Raw genomic sequence first — 10418 nt, 5'->3', positions numbered from 1 at the left:
GTTTTTTTGGGGGGGGGGGGGATTGAAGAGACATGACATTTTATTAAGTTATTGCTAAACAGCTATGAAGCACCTATCTGTTAAACTTTAGAGTAGATTTAGTTTGTTTGATACTGAGAGACCTGGCTTTTCTATATTTGATGTACTGTTAATTTTTTGTTATGTTCTCTGTTTAAGAATTGGAGAATCAACAACAATATTAACAACACATCCTGTAGAATTCGGGAGAGTGGTGTGTACACAATCTTACCTTGGGAGGGTAGATAGGCCGTTTCTGATGGACTATGTCATATAATACCTTCCTAATGTATCCATGTGAGACTGGATTACTCTATTATGCTTACTTTCCTTACATAGAATAGGATAACCCTGTCGTTGGTTTGTATTTCATGGATAATAAGCATCATGATCAATGCCACTTTATTTTGTATACTACTGTATACTTTATTTAGTTTTGCATTCTCAACTTTTTTTAATGTGTGCTGCAGTTGGAGCTGAAGCTGATGATGATAGGATTGAACTCCTCTTGTCCCAAGTCAAGGGCAAGGACATCACTGAGCTGATTGCTGCTGGCAGGGAGAAGTTGGCTTCAGTACCTGCTGGTGGTGGTGGTGGAGTTGCAGTAGCTGTATCTGGTGGTGGTGGTGGTGGTGGTGCTGCAGCACCAGCTGCTGAGGAGAAGAAAGTGGAAAAGAAGGTGGAAGAGAAAGAGGAATCTGATGACGTAAGATTCTCCGTTTAATTTCGGAGGCCTTGGCTTTTTTCTGCTGTGGATAATGTTTCTTGTGTTTTTACTAACATGGTTGTCTGGTTTTCAATATTGCAGGACATGGGCTTCAGTCTCTTCGATTAGAGGAATGTTTTACTGGTTTCTGTATGGAAGGCCCTGTTCCCTTTGAGTTTATTCTGGGAATCTTTTTGTCAATTTACTGATTTCGCTTCTAGTTTAGTTAATGAACCTATAATTTGCTTGGTAAACATCTTGAGTAAATTGGAAATTACTAGTATTGTTGGATTTGATTTGCTTCTTTTTTGTTGATGTATTTGTTGCCAGTTTCAACTCATCAAAACCTGCAATTCTCAATTTATAATATGACTTGGGCAGTTTCAACGCTTACAGTAATGATCCGCTATTAACTTGGAAATCTATTCCAATTGGAAAAAGTCATCTACAACTAACAGAATACCTGTGTAACCTGTAATGATCCATAAGCTGGGTCTTACCCCTACCTTGAGTAGATAAGTCATTTTCGAAAAGCTTGTGATCACAAAAAGTTATGTACACAGTGAAAACTTACAAAAACAGACAGAAGGGATAATTTGAATACATAGTAGGATCTTGTACAATAATTAAGGAAAGAGAAATTTTAAACATTGCAGCTACAATTCAAATATATAAAACTAGGACTTGAAAAGTAGTCAAAAAGATCTACAATTGTAGTTTTAGACGAGACTATGCGAAAACAGTACATTACAATTGATGCTATCTTTATTGGTATGGCAATGCAACACTAGGTCTCAAACTCCATAAATTACTGTCCACAACCACAACAAGAACATTGATAATAAGCTAGTTCCGCTCTGTCCCACTAATGAATCTGGAGTGGAAAACACTAATTGTACACTCCCTGACAATGAGCTAATACCAGACTAACCAACAACTCCCAGTCGCTAATATCCTTTCAACTTGAGTGGAGAGTCGAGTTCTATTTCCCCGAGGCACAAAATGTTTCTGAAAACTGAGGCACTATGTTGTATAGTGGGTTTTGAGATCAGATCAGGGTCCAACGAGGATTGCAATACTTTCCAAAATAAGTCGTAGTAATCCTTCCAATTCTCCGGAATAAGTAGATGCAAATCATTCAATAATGGAGCATAGTCACAACAAGAACCCGTTTAAGACTTTGGAACAGTCACATTCAATATTTTTACATCCTGGTATGGCTTGTCACCTTTGTCTGTCTTCACTTTCTCTAAGGACTGTCATAATCCAAAAGAAAAGGAATTGTTAATTAGGTCCCAAGAAGTAACCATACATTAAATATCACATGAAAGATACTGCAGCAATTATCATTTCGATTTGAACAACAGCATATTCACCAACTTTCTTCCTTTCTGGTAAAATAAAATAACTAGATATTCTGCTGAACAGGACAAAGCTCTGAGTGGTCTATTCATTCAGTAATCAATCCATAGCAGAGACAGGAGGGGGAAACTTTATAAGTTAATACCTGTACAACATCCATTCCTTTCACCACTCTGCCAAAAACTGTGTGCTTATTGTCCAACCATGGAGTGGCAACAGTTGTTATGAAGAATTGAGAGCCATTGGTGTTTGGCCCAGCATTAGCCATAGAGAAAGTGAAGGGTCTATCATGTCGCAGACTGCACAGACCAATATAATCGTTTAGATGAACTTTACTCAGACCATAAACTAGAAAACGTGTCTATCAGCTATAGGGAGAAAATCAAGTTAAAATTAGATGTCATGAGGCTGTGTCAGCTGTTATTTCACGCAATGACTAAGCTATCCACTCCCTAGACCCTAGAAAAATCTTCTCGGAGTCTACAAAGCAAGCAAAATGAATCTCCAGAGTCAAGCAAGGAAGAAGACTACAGCACATGCTAAATATTATGATGTGCTCCAGAAGTGTACTTGTGGCTCCATGAATGGAGCACAAGCTTCTGATTAGATTCAATCAGTCACTTTCATAATCATAAGCATTAGAATTGTATGTTAATATCAAAAGCATAGAACTGCAAAAGATCCTTTTCATTGGTAGGGAGGAAATCGTTGGGTCATCTAGTTAAATTCATGAAAGCTACACAGCTGTTGCCAGGAAGAATTAACAATATTATAATTTGCAACTGAATTTAAAAATTCAAACACTGACAAAATCATGGTCATCAGCATATTAAAGACGAGTAAAGGAAGGCAAGCAAAAGAGATTTCATTTTTGGCCAGTCGTTAACTCTTATTTCTAAACTATGCATTGGCAATCTTCTATTGCATATTAGGTGCTGCAAAAGCTGCAGCAACCTTAAGAACACGGATAAAAAATTACATTGTACTATTACTATGGATCCATTTACTCCATGGATTGAATACTTAATTTGTCTTACCATTTGACTGGGGTTGTTTATTCACTTTTACTGCTGCAGACACGTAAAAATGGGCTGATGTTCAAAGAAAAAAGAGGTCAATTAAATCTAAAACACATTTTACACTCAAATGGAACAATCTTTTATTATGAGCCTAGACTTCCGGTTCCCACAGCCTACCATCATGTTCATTATTCCAAAAAGCTACATAAGCAGCATCAGTAAAACAACGGCCCTTCACATGACACATATCTAGGAAGGAGGGAGTAGAGGAAATAAGTTAAGCATGTACAATTATGCTTTTATGCATATATGCAAAACAATACATTAACATACCTTTTATGGAACTCATCTTCAAACTCCCTTCCCCAAATAGATTGGCCACCCGTGCCATCTCCTAATGGATCTCCTGTCTGAACCATAAAGCCTCTGATGACCCGATGAAATATCAAATTATCATAGTATCCATTCCTGCAGTGTGTTGTAAAGTTCTCCACTGTTTTTGGACACTCTTCAGGGTATAGCTTCATATGAATGTCACCCATACTGGTATGCATGATCTAGGTCAGAGCAAAAGAAAGAAATGAATCAGCAAATTTCTGTCCATTTCTCAGGATTAGTACAAATACATAAAAAGGAAGGGCCTCTACCGCTCTACGCAAAGTGTTAATGGAAGAACATACGTTGCTCGGACTCTTAAAAAATCCTACCAGGTGCATGTTGGATCCTCCAAAAGTAGTGGATTTTTGGAGGATCTGTCACGGGTGTGGCAACATTTTTGTAGAGTCCGAGCAACATAGGAAGAACTATAATCTTTTATGAATACCACAATAATGCAGAAAAAAACTGTCATTCTTCAGTTAAGAAAGGTTGCCTAAGAGCGCAAAATAGGTTTGCCCATCTCGTTCCAGCTTATGAAGACCATTCTCAAGGTAGCGGTTTTATAGCATGCTATCCTGTTATCTCATTCATTAATTGATCAGGAATCAGAAAACAGAAGTAGAAGAAGGTAAGTCCTTTATTCAGGATTCACTGACTTGGTTTATACGGAACACAAAATTTAATCTTTACTTAAAACCTTTCCCCAGTCGATACCAATCATTGTCGCTCACATACAGTTCCGCTCCCACAAACTCATGGACAAGGATATCCAGTTCAAGAGTGTGTTTGGATTGGCTTAAAAGTTGGTCAAACCTACTTTTAAGACAGTTTTTGACTTCTGGAAGTGTTAGGCAAATATAAAAATAACTTAAAATAAGTCAAAAAATGACTTAAAATAAGTTACGAAGTGTTTGGCAAGGTTAAAAATAAGTTAAAAACCAAAAGTAGGCCTCCCCTTACTTTTTATTTTTTGACTTTTTATTTGACTTAAAAGCTACTCCCTCCGTCCCTTTTTACTTGTCCATATTTCCTTTTTTAGATGTCCCTATTTACTTGTCCATTTTGACAAATCAAGAAAAGACAACAAATTTTTTCCTATTATACCCTTATTTCCCTCCAATTTATTTCACTTGAATTCAAAGAAGTGGTTGTAATTTTGAAATGAAAAGTTGTCATAAGGGTAAAATTGTAACTTCACTGTGCTAATCATTGTTGCCTTAATCTGTGTGCCATTTCTAAAGTGGACAACTAAAAAGGGACGGAGGGAGTACTTCATTGTCCTTATTCTTTAGTCACATCACTGACAAGTTATAGACTTTTTTGATAAAAATAAGTCCACGAAATTAGCTTTAATTATAAGGAGTAGGGACTCCATTCTTTCTCCTACATCTATATGTCTTTGATTAATTCTCTATTAAAAATACTTCTAAATTTGACGTAAAATATTAATTTTCTTTCTAAATTATTAACGATTTTAAAAACACTTATTTTGTTGACAAAAAATCTTTTGCCTAAAAGAGGCAAAGAGAGGAGCATAATCAAAACGAAAATGTGTTTGACAAAGTACATATGTTTTGGTTCTTATGATCCAAGTGGGAGACAAAATTTTCAATTTTTAATCAAATGAACTTAGTATGAGTGTAGTAAATTCGTACTATTCTCTTTAAGCTAATCCAAAGCGGAACCTATCTGAAATTTTCTATTTATTTGATATATGCCAAGTAAAACCACAACTTACCACATTATCTGGAAGGGATGTAGTAACGGACTTCCCAATGTCAGATACAGCCAAAAGTTCATCAGGAGGTGGCTTTTCATTGAAGACATCTCTTCCCTTGGTAGGATCATCAGGTTCCTCAGGTTCTCTCTGACTGTTATAGAATAAAATATGAGCTGTTAATAAGCATAAATTTGAAATTTAAACAAGAAAATGTGGTTTTACTCAACAGAAGAGATAACAAGAGGGTGAGGGCTGATACTTCATAGAAGTATGGAACATCAATTTAAATCACCCAATTTCGAAGAGCGCAGCAGCTAACTGAACTTTCCAACTTTTTCACGGCTCAAGATAGTTATCATACAACTTTAAAGCTTAATTCTAGTAGAAAAATCGATATTTAAGCATCTATCAGAACAATTCATTTTTCATCATACACACATCCTAGTTTGACTAGTTTAGATAAAGCTGTCACCATGTTTCCTTTACCATACCACTAAGCTCTAGACTGAACAGGTCAGTGCAGTGGAGAAGGTCCAAGTTCATCATTGACCAATGGATTGAAAAGCAACAAAGTTCAAGATAGCCTTCTTTTCATTCTCTGTACTATATAGCATATACGATACCTGAACAAATAGATTCTATGTTTCTTGAAAGCACAGCAAAGTAGAGTGGGATCTATCAAGGGCTCCTTGCTTTCATTTGCATTTGCTGCCGCAGCAGGGATTTTTCTTACTTTTTTACTACTTCTATCACCTTGATACAAAGCAATTCTCAAAAATCTATCATTGCTCTCCACCTTCCCCAGGATACGAGATACCTTGTTGGTGTGTAGATTTATAACCTGACAATGAGAAAAAATTAACCCAAAATAAGAAAATGAACATCGAAGTAGCATGAAACTTATAATAACTCCAGTAAGGCACAAGTACAAGGAACAGAAAATATAAATGCATCTTGACAGTATAATTGGACATTTTCTTACTTTAATTCCTAGGAGAGTTGCATATATAATGAAGTTGGAACTTTCATCAAAAACAGCATTAGGTTGTGGTACATATTCTGTTTTCTCAATTTCTTTTTCCACAGCCATTCTTCGTCCAAAGTCAATTGCTTCAAGTCGGTATAAAGGAACATCACTCCTCTGGAGATCTTGTGCCACCTAAAAGATGGAAATTTTTCGATTATCACCCAAAGTTAAAAAGGAACAGAAGAAGACAAGAACCACATCTGTACATAAATAAGTTAATAGATTATTTAAAGGAGTAATCTCTTACCTCAAGAGATTCATCATACACACGTCTTAGTTTACCTGTCTTGAACCAAAATATACGAATCCTGCGATCTGGTGAAGTTACCGAGAACTGTTTACCATCAGGGCTTACCTGGAAACAAAGAGAAAAGGATAAAAAGTTTTTGAAGACTCTGTCTACGAATTGGTAAGAATAAGAAATTTGAAACTGCTTATAGCTAACTTGACATGTACTCATGTACATAGTCAAAGAGTAGTAGTTATTGTTGTTAAGTAACAGGGTCTAAGTACACATAATTTCCAGCAAAGGTTTTCCTGTAATACCTCTATAGAAGAAACAGCAGTTTTGCATTTCACAATTTCAAAGAGATCAGTATCACTCTTCAATCTAAAATTCACCCTGCAGGCAGAACATAAGAAGAAAAGCATGAGAGGTGACTATTACAATTAGGAGCAAGAGACAAACTCTTGAATATAGCAAAGAAAGTGAGTGGACCTATAAATTAAATAATCTATGCTTATCTTCTTAGATAGTATAAGAAAAACCATAAGCGGTAGATTTAGTACTACTCTATGGAAGTGAATACACACTAAAACAACAACGCAGACGGTCTAATAATAAATGCCATATACTGCCTTTTTTGACAAGGCTATATTTCAGAATTCAAAATTGATACTCTTCGCCAACCCCAAAAAAAACCCATCCCCAAAACAAAAAAAGGTAATAGAGAAAAGGGAAACACAAATTTCTTGGATTCCATACACAGAGATGTAATACCAATATTCAAATGGATCTTTCTAAAACTCAGATTGGGGTTTGAGCTCCCTGAAATCAATGATTATTGTCTCCACCAAGGGACCAGATACAAGGAAAATTGCTTTTAAAACTTGAACACATACACATTCTCTGGGAACTGAAGTGTGGCAGGACTCCAGTACTCAATGATCCCTTTGTCATCTGCTGATATCACAGTATCAAAGACATGATTGTATTTCATGACTTTGATGGGGCACAACTGTACCTGATTACAAGGAAACTAAGTTAGCAATTTGATTCTTGTGACTGCTGGTAGAAACTTCATATTAACATAACAAAGAAGACCAATGAACTGCACAAACGACATATCAACCTTAGTATTGAGTCAAGTCAATGAGAATACCTCTTTAGATATTATAGGATCATTTGTACCAGCTCTTGCATCGTATATATGCACCAATGAGGAGTTACGATCACTAACGGCAAGTTTAGCCTTGACAGCCCCTTGTTTATATACCCATTCAACACATCCAGGTATGAATGGAAGACGAATCATGGACATCATGTCATAATTCACTACGTCATATATTTTCAGAGACTTATCACTTGAGATTGTACAGCAAAGCATACCATCAATGCTAACCTGCAAAGAAATTTAGGTTAAGTTGAGGATTGCTCTGTTCAAGCATGCTGATAATAAACCGGAATAGAGAATACTGCTTCCAGTGAGCCTTTGGCTACTTACTGCAAGGCCTTCAATTGGTCCAAGATGAGATCTAAAATGTTTTGCAAACTCGATACCAATAGGCTTTTTCTTCCAAAATTTCAGGTGACCTGGACAATAAAGAAGAGAGAATTTGATGATTTAAGCAAACATCAAGAATTATTATGTCCTCTCTTAGACTCTTACCATCAGTACTCCCACTAATGAAAAAATCTGCTGCTGAAACAGCAACATGAGTAACCACGTCTCGGTGCATGTAACTTTTTTCATACCTGCATCGAATAATACATGGTTTAGTAATATTTCCAACATGACCATGTACAACCTTTTAAAGTTGAGGCGTCATTATCCAATTCAAAGAAAAAGTTGAGTCATTATGATAATTCATCCTTATTTTTAACGGTTATGATAATTCATCTCTTTTTAATTAATATGGTTTATTGTCACACCCAGCCAAAAGCATCGACTGTCTGTGCATGCCACGAGGTGCCTAAACAGAGCAAGACAACAAAAAAGAGGCCTGGAGCATACACAATACATGTTGAACGATGGTCGTGTGACTTGTGGTTACGAGTTACGACCGACAATCGGGTCAGGCAGATATGTGCAAGAGTGACATGGAACATATTAGGAGATGTCTCAACATGGAAATGTGCCTAATAAATTGGAAGAAGCACAATAGAGCATGATAAAGTGAAGTTAAAAGCATGCCAAGACCACTAAGCACACTACATTGTCTGACGGAAGTTTTAAGAATGTTCCCAAAGATGGCAAAAGTTCCGATGGATCCTAGAAGACTCAAGAACCTTAAAATATCAAAGGGGATCGATAAAGAACAAGCAAAGGAAACCAAAGGACAGCCGAAGAAAGCTAGCAATTTGAGGAGGATTCTAGAAATACCTAGAAGGATTTGCCCTAGGGTACATTAGGTAGCCCAAAGCCCACCAAATTTAGTGTGGTTTCTACCAACTTTGAAGGTTCCAAACCCTTCCTTAGGAGCCTATAAATAGTAGGAGACTGAAGACCACACCTTAGTAGGCATGAGCAGCCATTTATACAAACTAACATACGACACATCAAAACCCTTGGTCTAGTATCTTGTGAACCATTTAATGCATATATCTTTGATAATCAATAAAAGGGGTATTTCGTTCACTTTCCAAGCTTCTCTCTAGTCTTTCCTTTGTGTTGCCAGACACCACAACCATTCCGCTAAAGCTCTCCACCATACTTGAGCTAAGTGACACATCAACACTAGTAAAGGACTAGGTCACGTAATGGACTAGGTTGGTGACATTATGATTTTGGTTTCAAATCTTGCTTGTCAAATTTCAAAGTATAGTTGTCATATTCCTTTGTTAATTTCGTGAACTTCTACAGTTTTACATTTAATCTTTTGTGATTTCATTTGAGGTTCAACGTATAATATGCCTTGGATTGCTTGTGAATCCACTTTTTCCTTATTTTTTCATTCATTTCCTCATTTATAGCCTAGCTTTAGTATGATTTTCTTTCATTCCAATCTCTATCCTCATCTCTCTTACCCGTAGTATTAGCACTATTCTCATAAAATATAATAAACCCTAAAAGCCCCTTAAAAGCAAACATTGTGAAGTTAAACATATCCATAGATGTAGTAGTACTACTTACAAGTTAGCTGAAGGAAGTGAATCGAGATAAGCTTGCTCAAATTGAAGAGGACGTTTAGCACGAGCACGAGGAGCTGGACCCGGTCCAATAACCGTTTCGGTTTCCTCCACCGCCGCCGCCGGATTTCCGTTCTCATTCTGATCTGCTTCCTCCATCTCTCCCGTCACCGCCGCCGGATTTCCAATCTCACTTCCGATTTGCTGCAGAAATTTGCTTTCTGAGAGAAGGAAAGTTTTTTTAGTTTTTGAAAAGTGCTGAGCTTATAATGTTAGCAGAAATAAGTCACTCCCCGTCGATTTGACTCGGAACCCGAGGCTCCGAACCGTTTGGCTATGAAAATTGTGAGTATGTAAGTTTTTAAAATTCTTTTAAGTGTAAAAAAATTATATCGAAAATAAAAGTCGTATTTGGTTATGAATATAAATTTGAGCTATTTTTGAATTTTTATGAGTAAATTGAAGTGAAAATAACTTTCTAGTGTTTTTCAAATTTTATAGCCAAACATGATTTTCAAAGGTTGATCCCATGAGAGGTGTTTAGAGAAGACGATGTGTAAAGCTAAAGTTATTTTCAATAGACTCTCCAATAAGCATTTTGAGCTCTCATTCCATTCCATTATATGTCATAACATAAACAATGGATGTATATTTCATTTCATCTATCAACTTCAATATTGTGTGTCGCCTATCGTCTATTTCTTAATTGTTTCACAAATTTTAGAATAATAATATTAACAACTAATCAAAATACCACATTACTGGACATGCATTTCATAAATTGTATACATTTGATTAGTCAATTAAAACTCACTAAGCACTTTTACATGTAAATTTTA

At 36.3% G+C, this 10418-nt stretch overlaps 2 protein-coding genes across 2 annotated transcripts in view; one reads left to right on the top strand and one right to left on the bottom strand.

Moving 5' to 3' along the window:
* LOC102599598 (60S acidic ribosomal protein P2-2) overlaps positions 1 to 1062 on the top strand; it is a 2687-nt gene extending 1625 nt beyond the window's left edge. Inside the window, exons 3-4 of the mRNA XM_006349045.2 lie at positions 489 to 724; positions 827 to 1062. Of these exons, the coding sequence (XP_006349107.1) occupies positions 489 to 724; positions 827 to 853 (263 nt within the window). The 3' untranslated portion in view covers positions 854 to 1062. The remainder of the gene's footprint in view (positions 1 to 488; positions 725 to 826) is intronic.
* A 312-nt stretch (positions 1063 to 1374) lies between these two features.
* On the bottom strand, positions 1375 to 9904 carry LOC102599272 (peptidyl-prolyl cis-trans isomerase CYP71). Its single transcript, XM_006349044.2, has 13 exons — positions 9584 to 9904; positions 8120 to 8205; positions 7955 to 8043; positions 7613 to 7852; positions 7353 to 7474; positions 6777 to 6852; positions 6478 to 6585; positions 6186 to 6362; positions 5827 to 6044; positions 5222 to 5354; positions 3439 to 3662; positions 2232 to 2385; positions 1375 to 1980 (listed from the first exon to the last, which is right to left on the bottom strand). The coding sequence occupies exons 1-13, from the start codon at positions 9736 to 9738 to the stop codon at positions 1897 to 1899; spliced, it is 1866 nt and encodes a 621-aa protein (XP_006349106.1). The 5' UTR covers positions 9739 to 9904; the 3' UTR covers positions 1375 to 1896.
* Positions 9905 to 10418: the final 514 nt, after the last annotated feature.

Source organism: Solanum tuberosum, unplaced genomic scaffold, assembly GCF_000226075.1.
Source record: "Solanum tuberosum cultivar DM 1-3 516 R44 unplaced genomic scaffold, SolTub_3.0 scf00101, whole genome shotgun sequence".
Classification (NCBI taxonomy): Eukaryota; Viridiplantae; Streptophyta; class Magnoliopsida; order Solanales; family Solanaceae; genus Solanum; species Solanum tuberosum.
The sequence above is the reverse complement of the archived record's forward strand: the minus strand, read 5'-3'. Positions and strand labels throughout refer to the sequence as shown.

Coding starts and splice junctions, on each gene's coding strand:
- LOC102599272 (XM_006349044.2), bottom strand. CDS start 9,738: ATGGAGGAAGCAGATCAGAATGAGAACGGAAATCCGGCGGCGGCGGTG. Junction 2,386..3,438: donor GAAGATGAGTTCCATAAAAG/GTATGTTAATGT, acceptor TGGTCTGTGCAG/TCTGCGACATGATAGACCCT. Junction 1,981..2,231: donor AAGGAATGGATGTTGTACAG/GTATTAACTTAT, acceptor GGATTATGACAG/TCCTTAGAGAAAGTGAAGAC.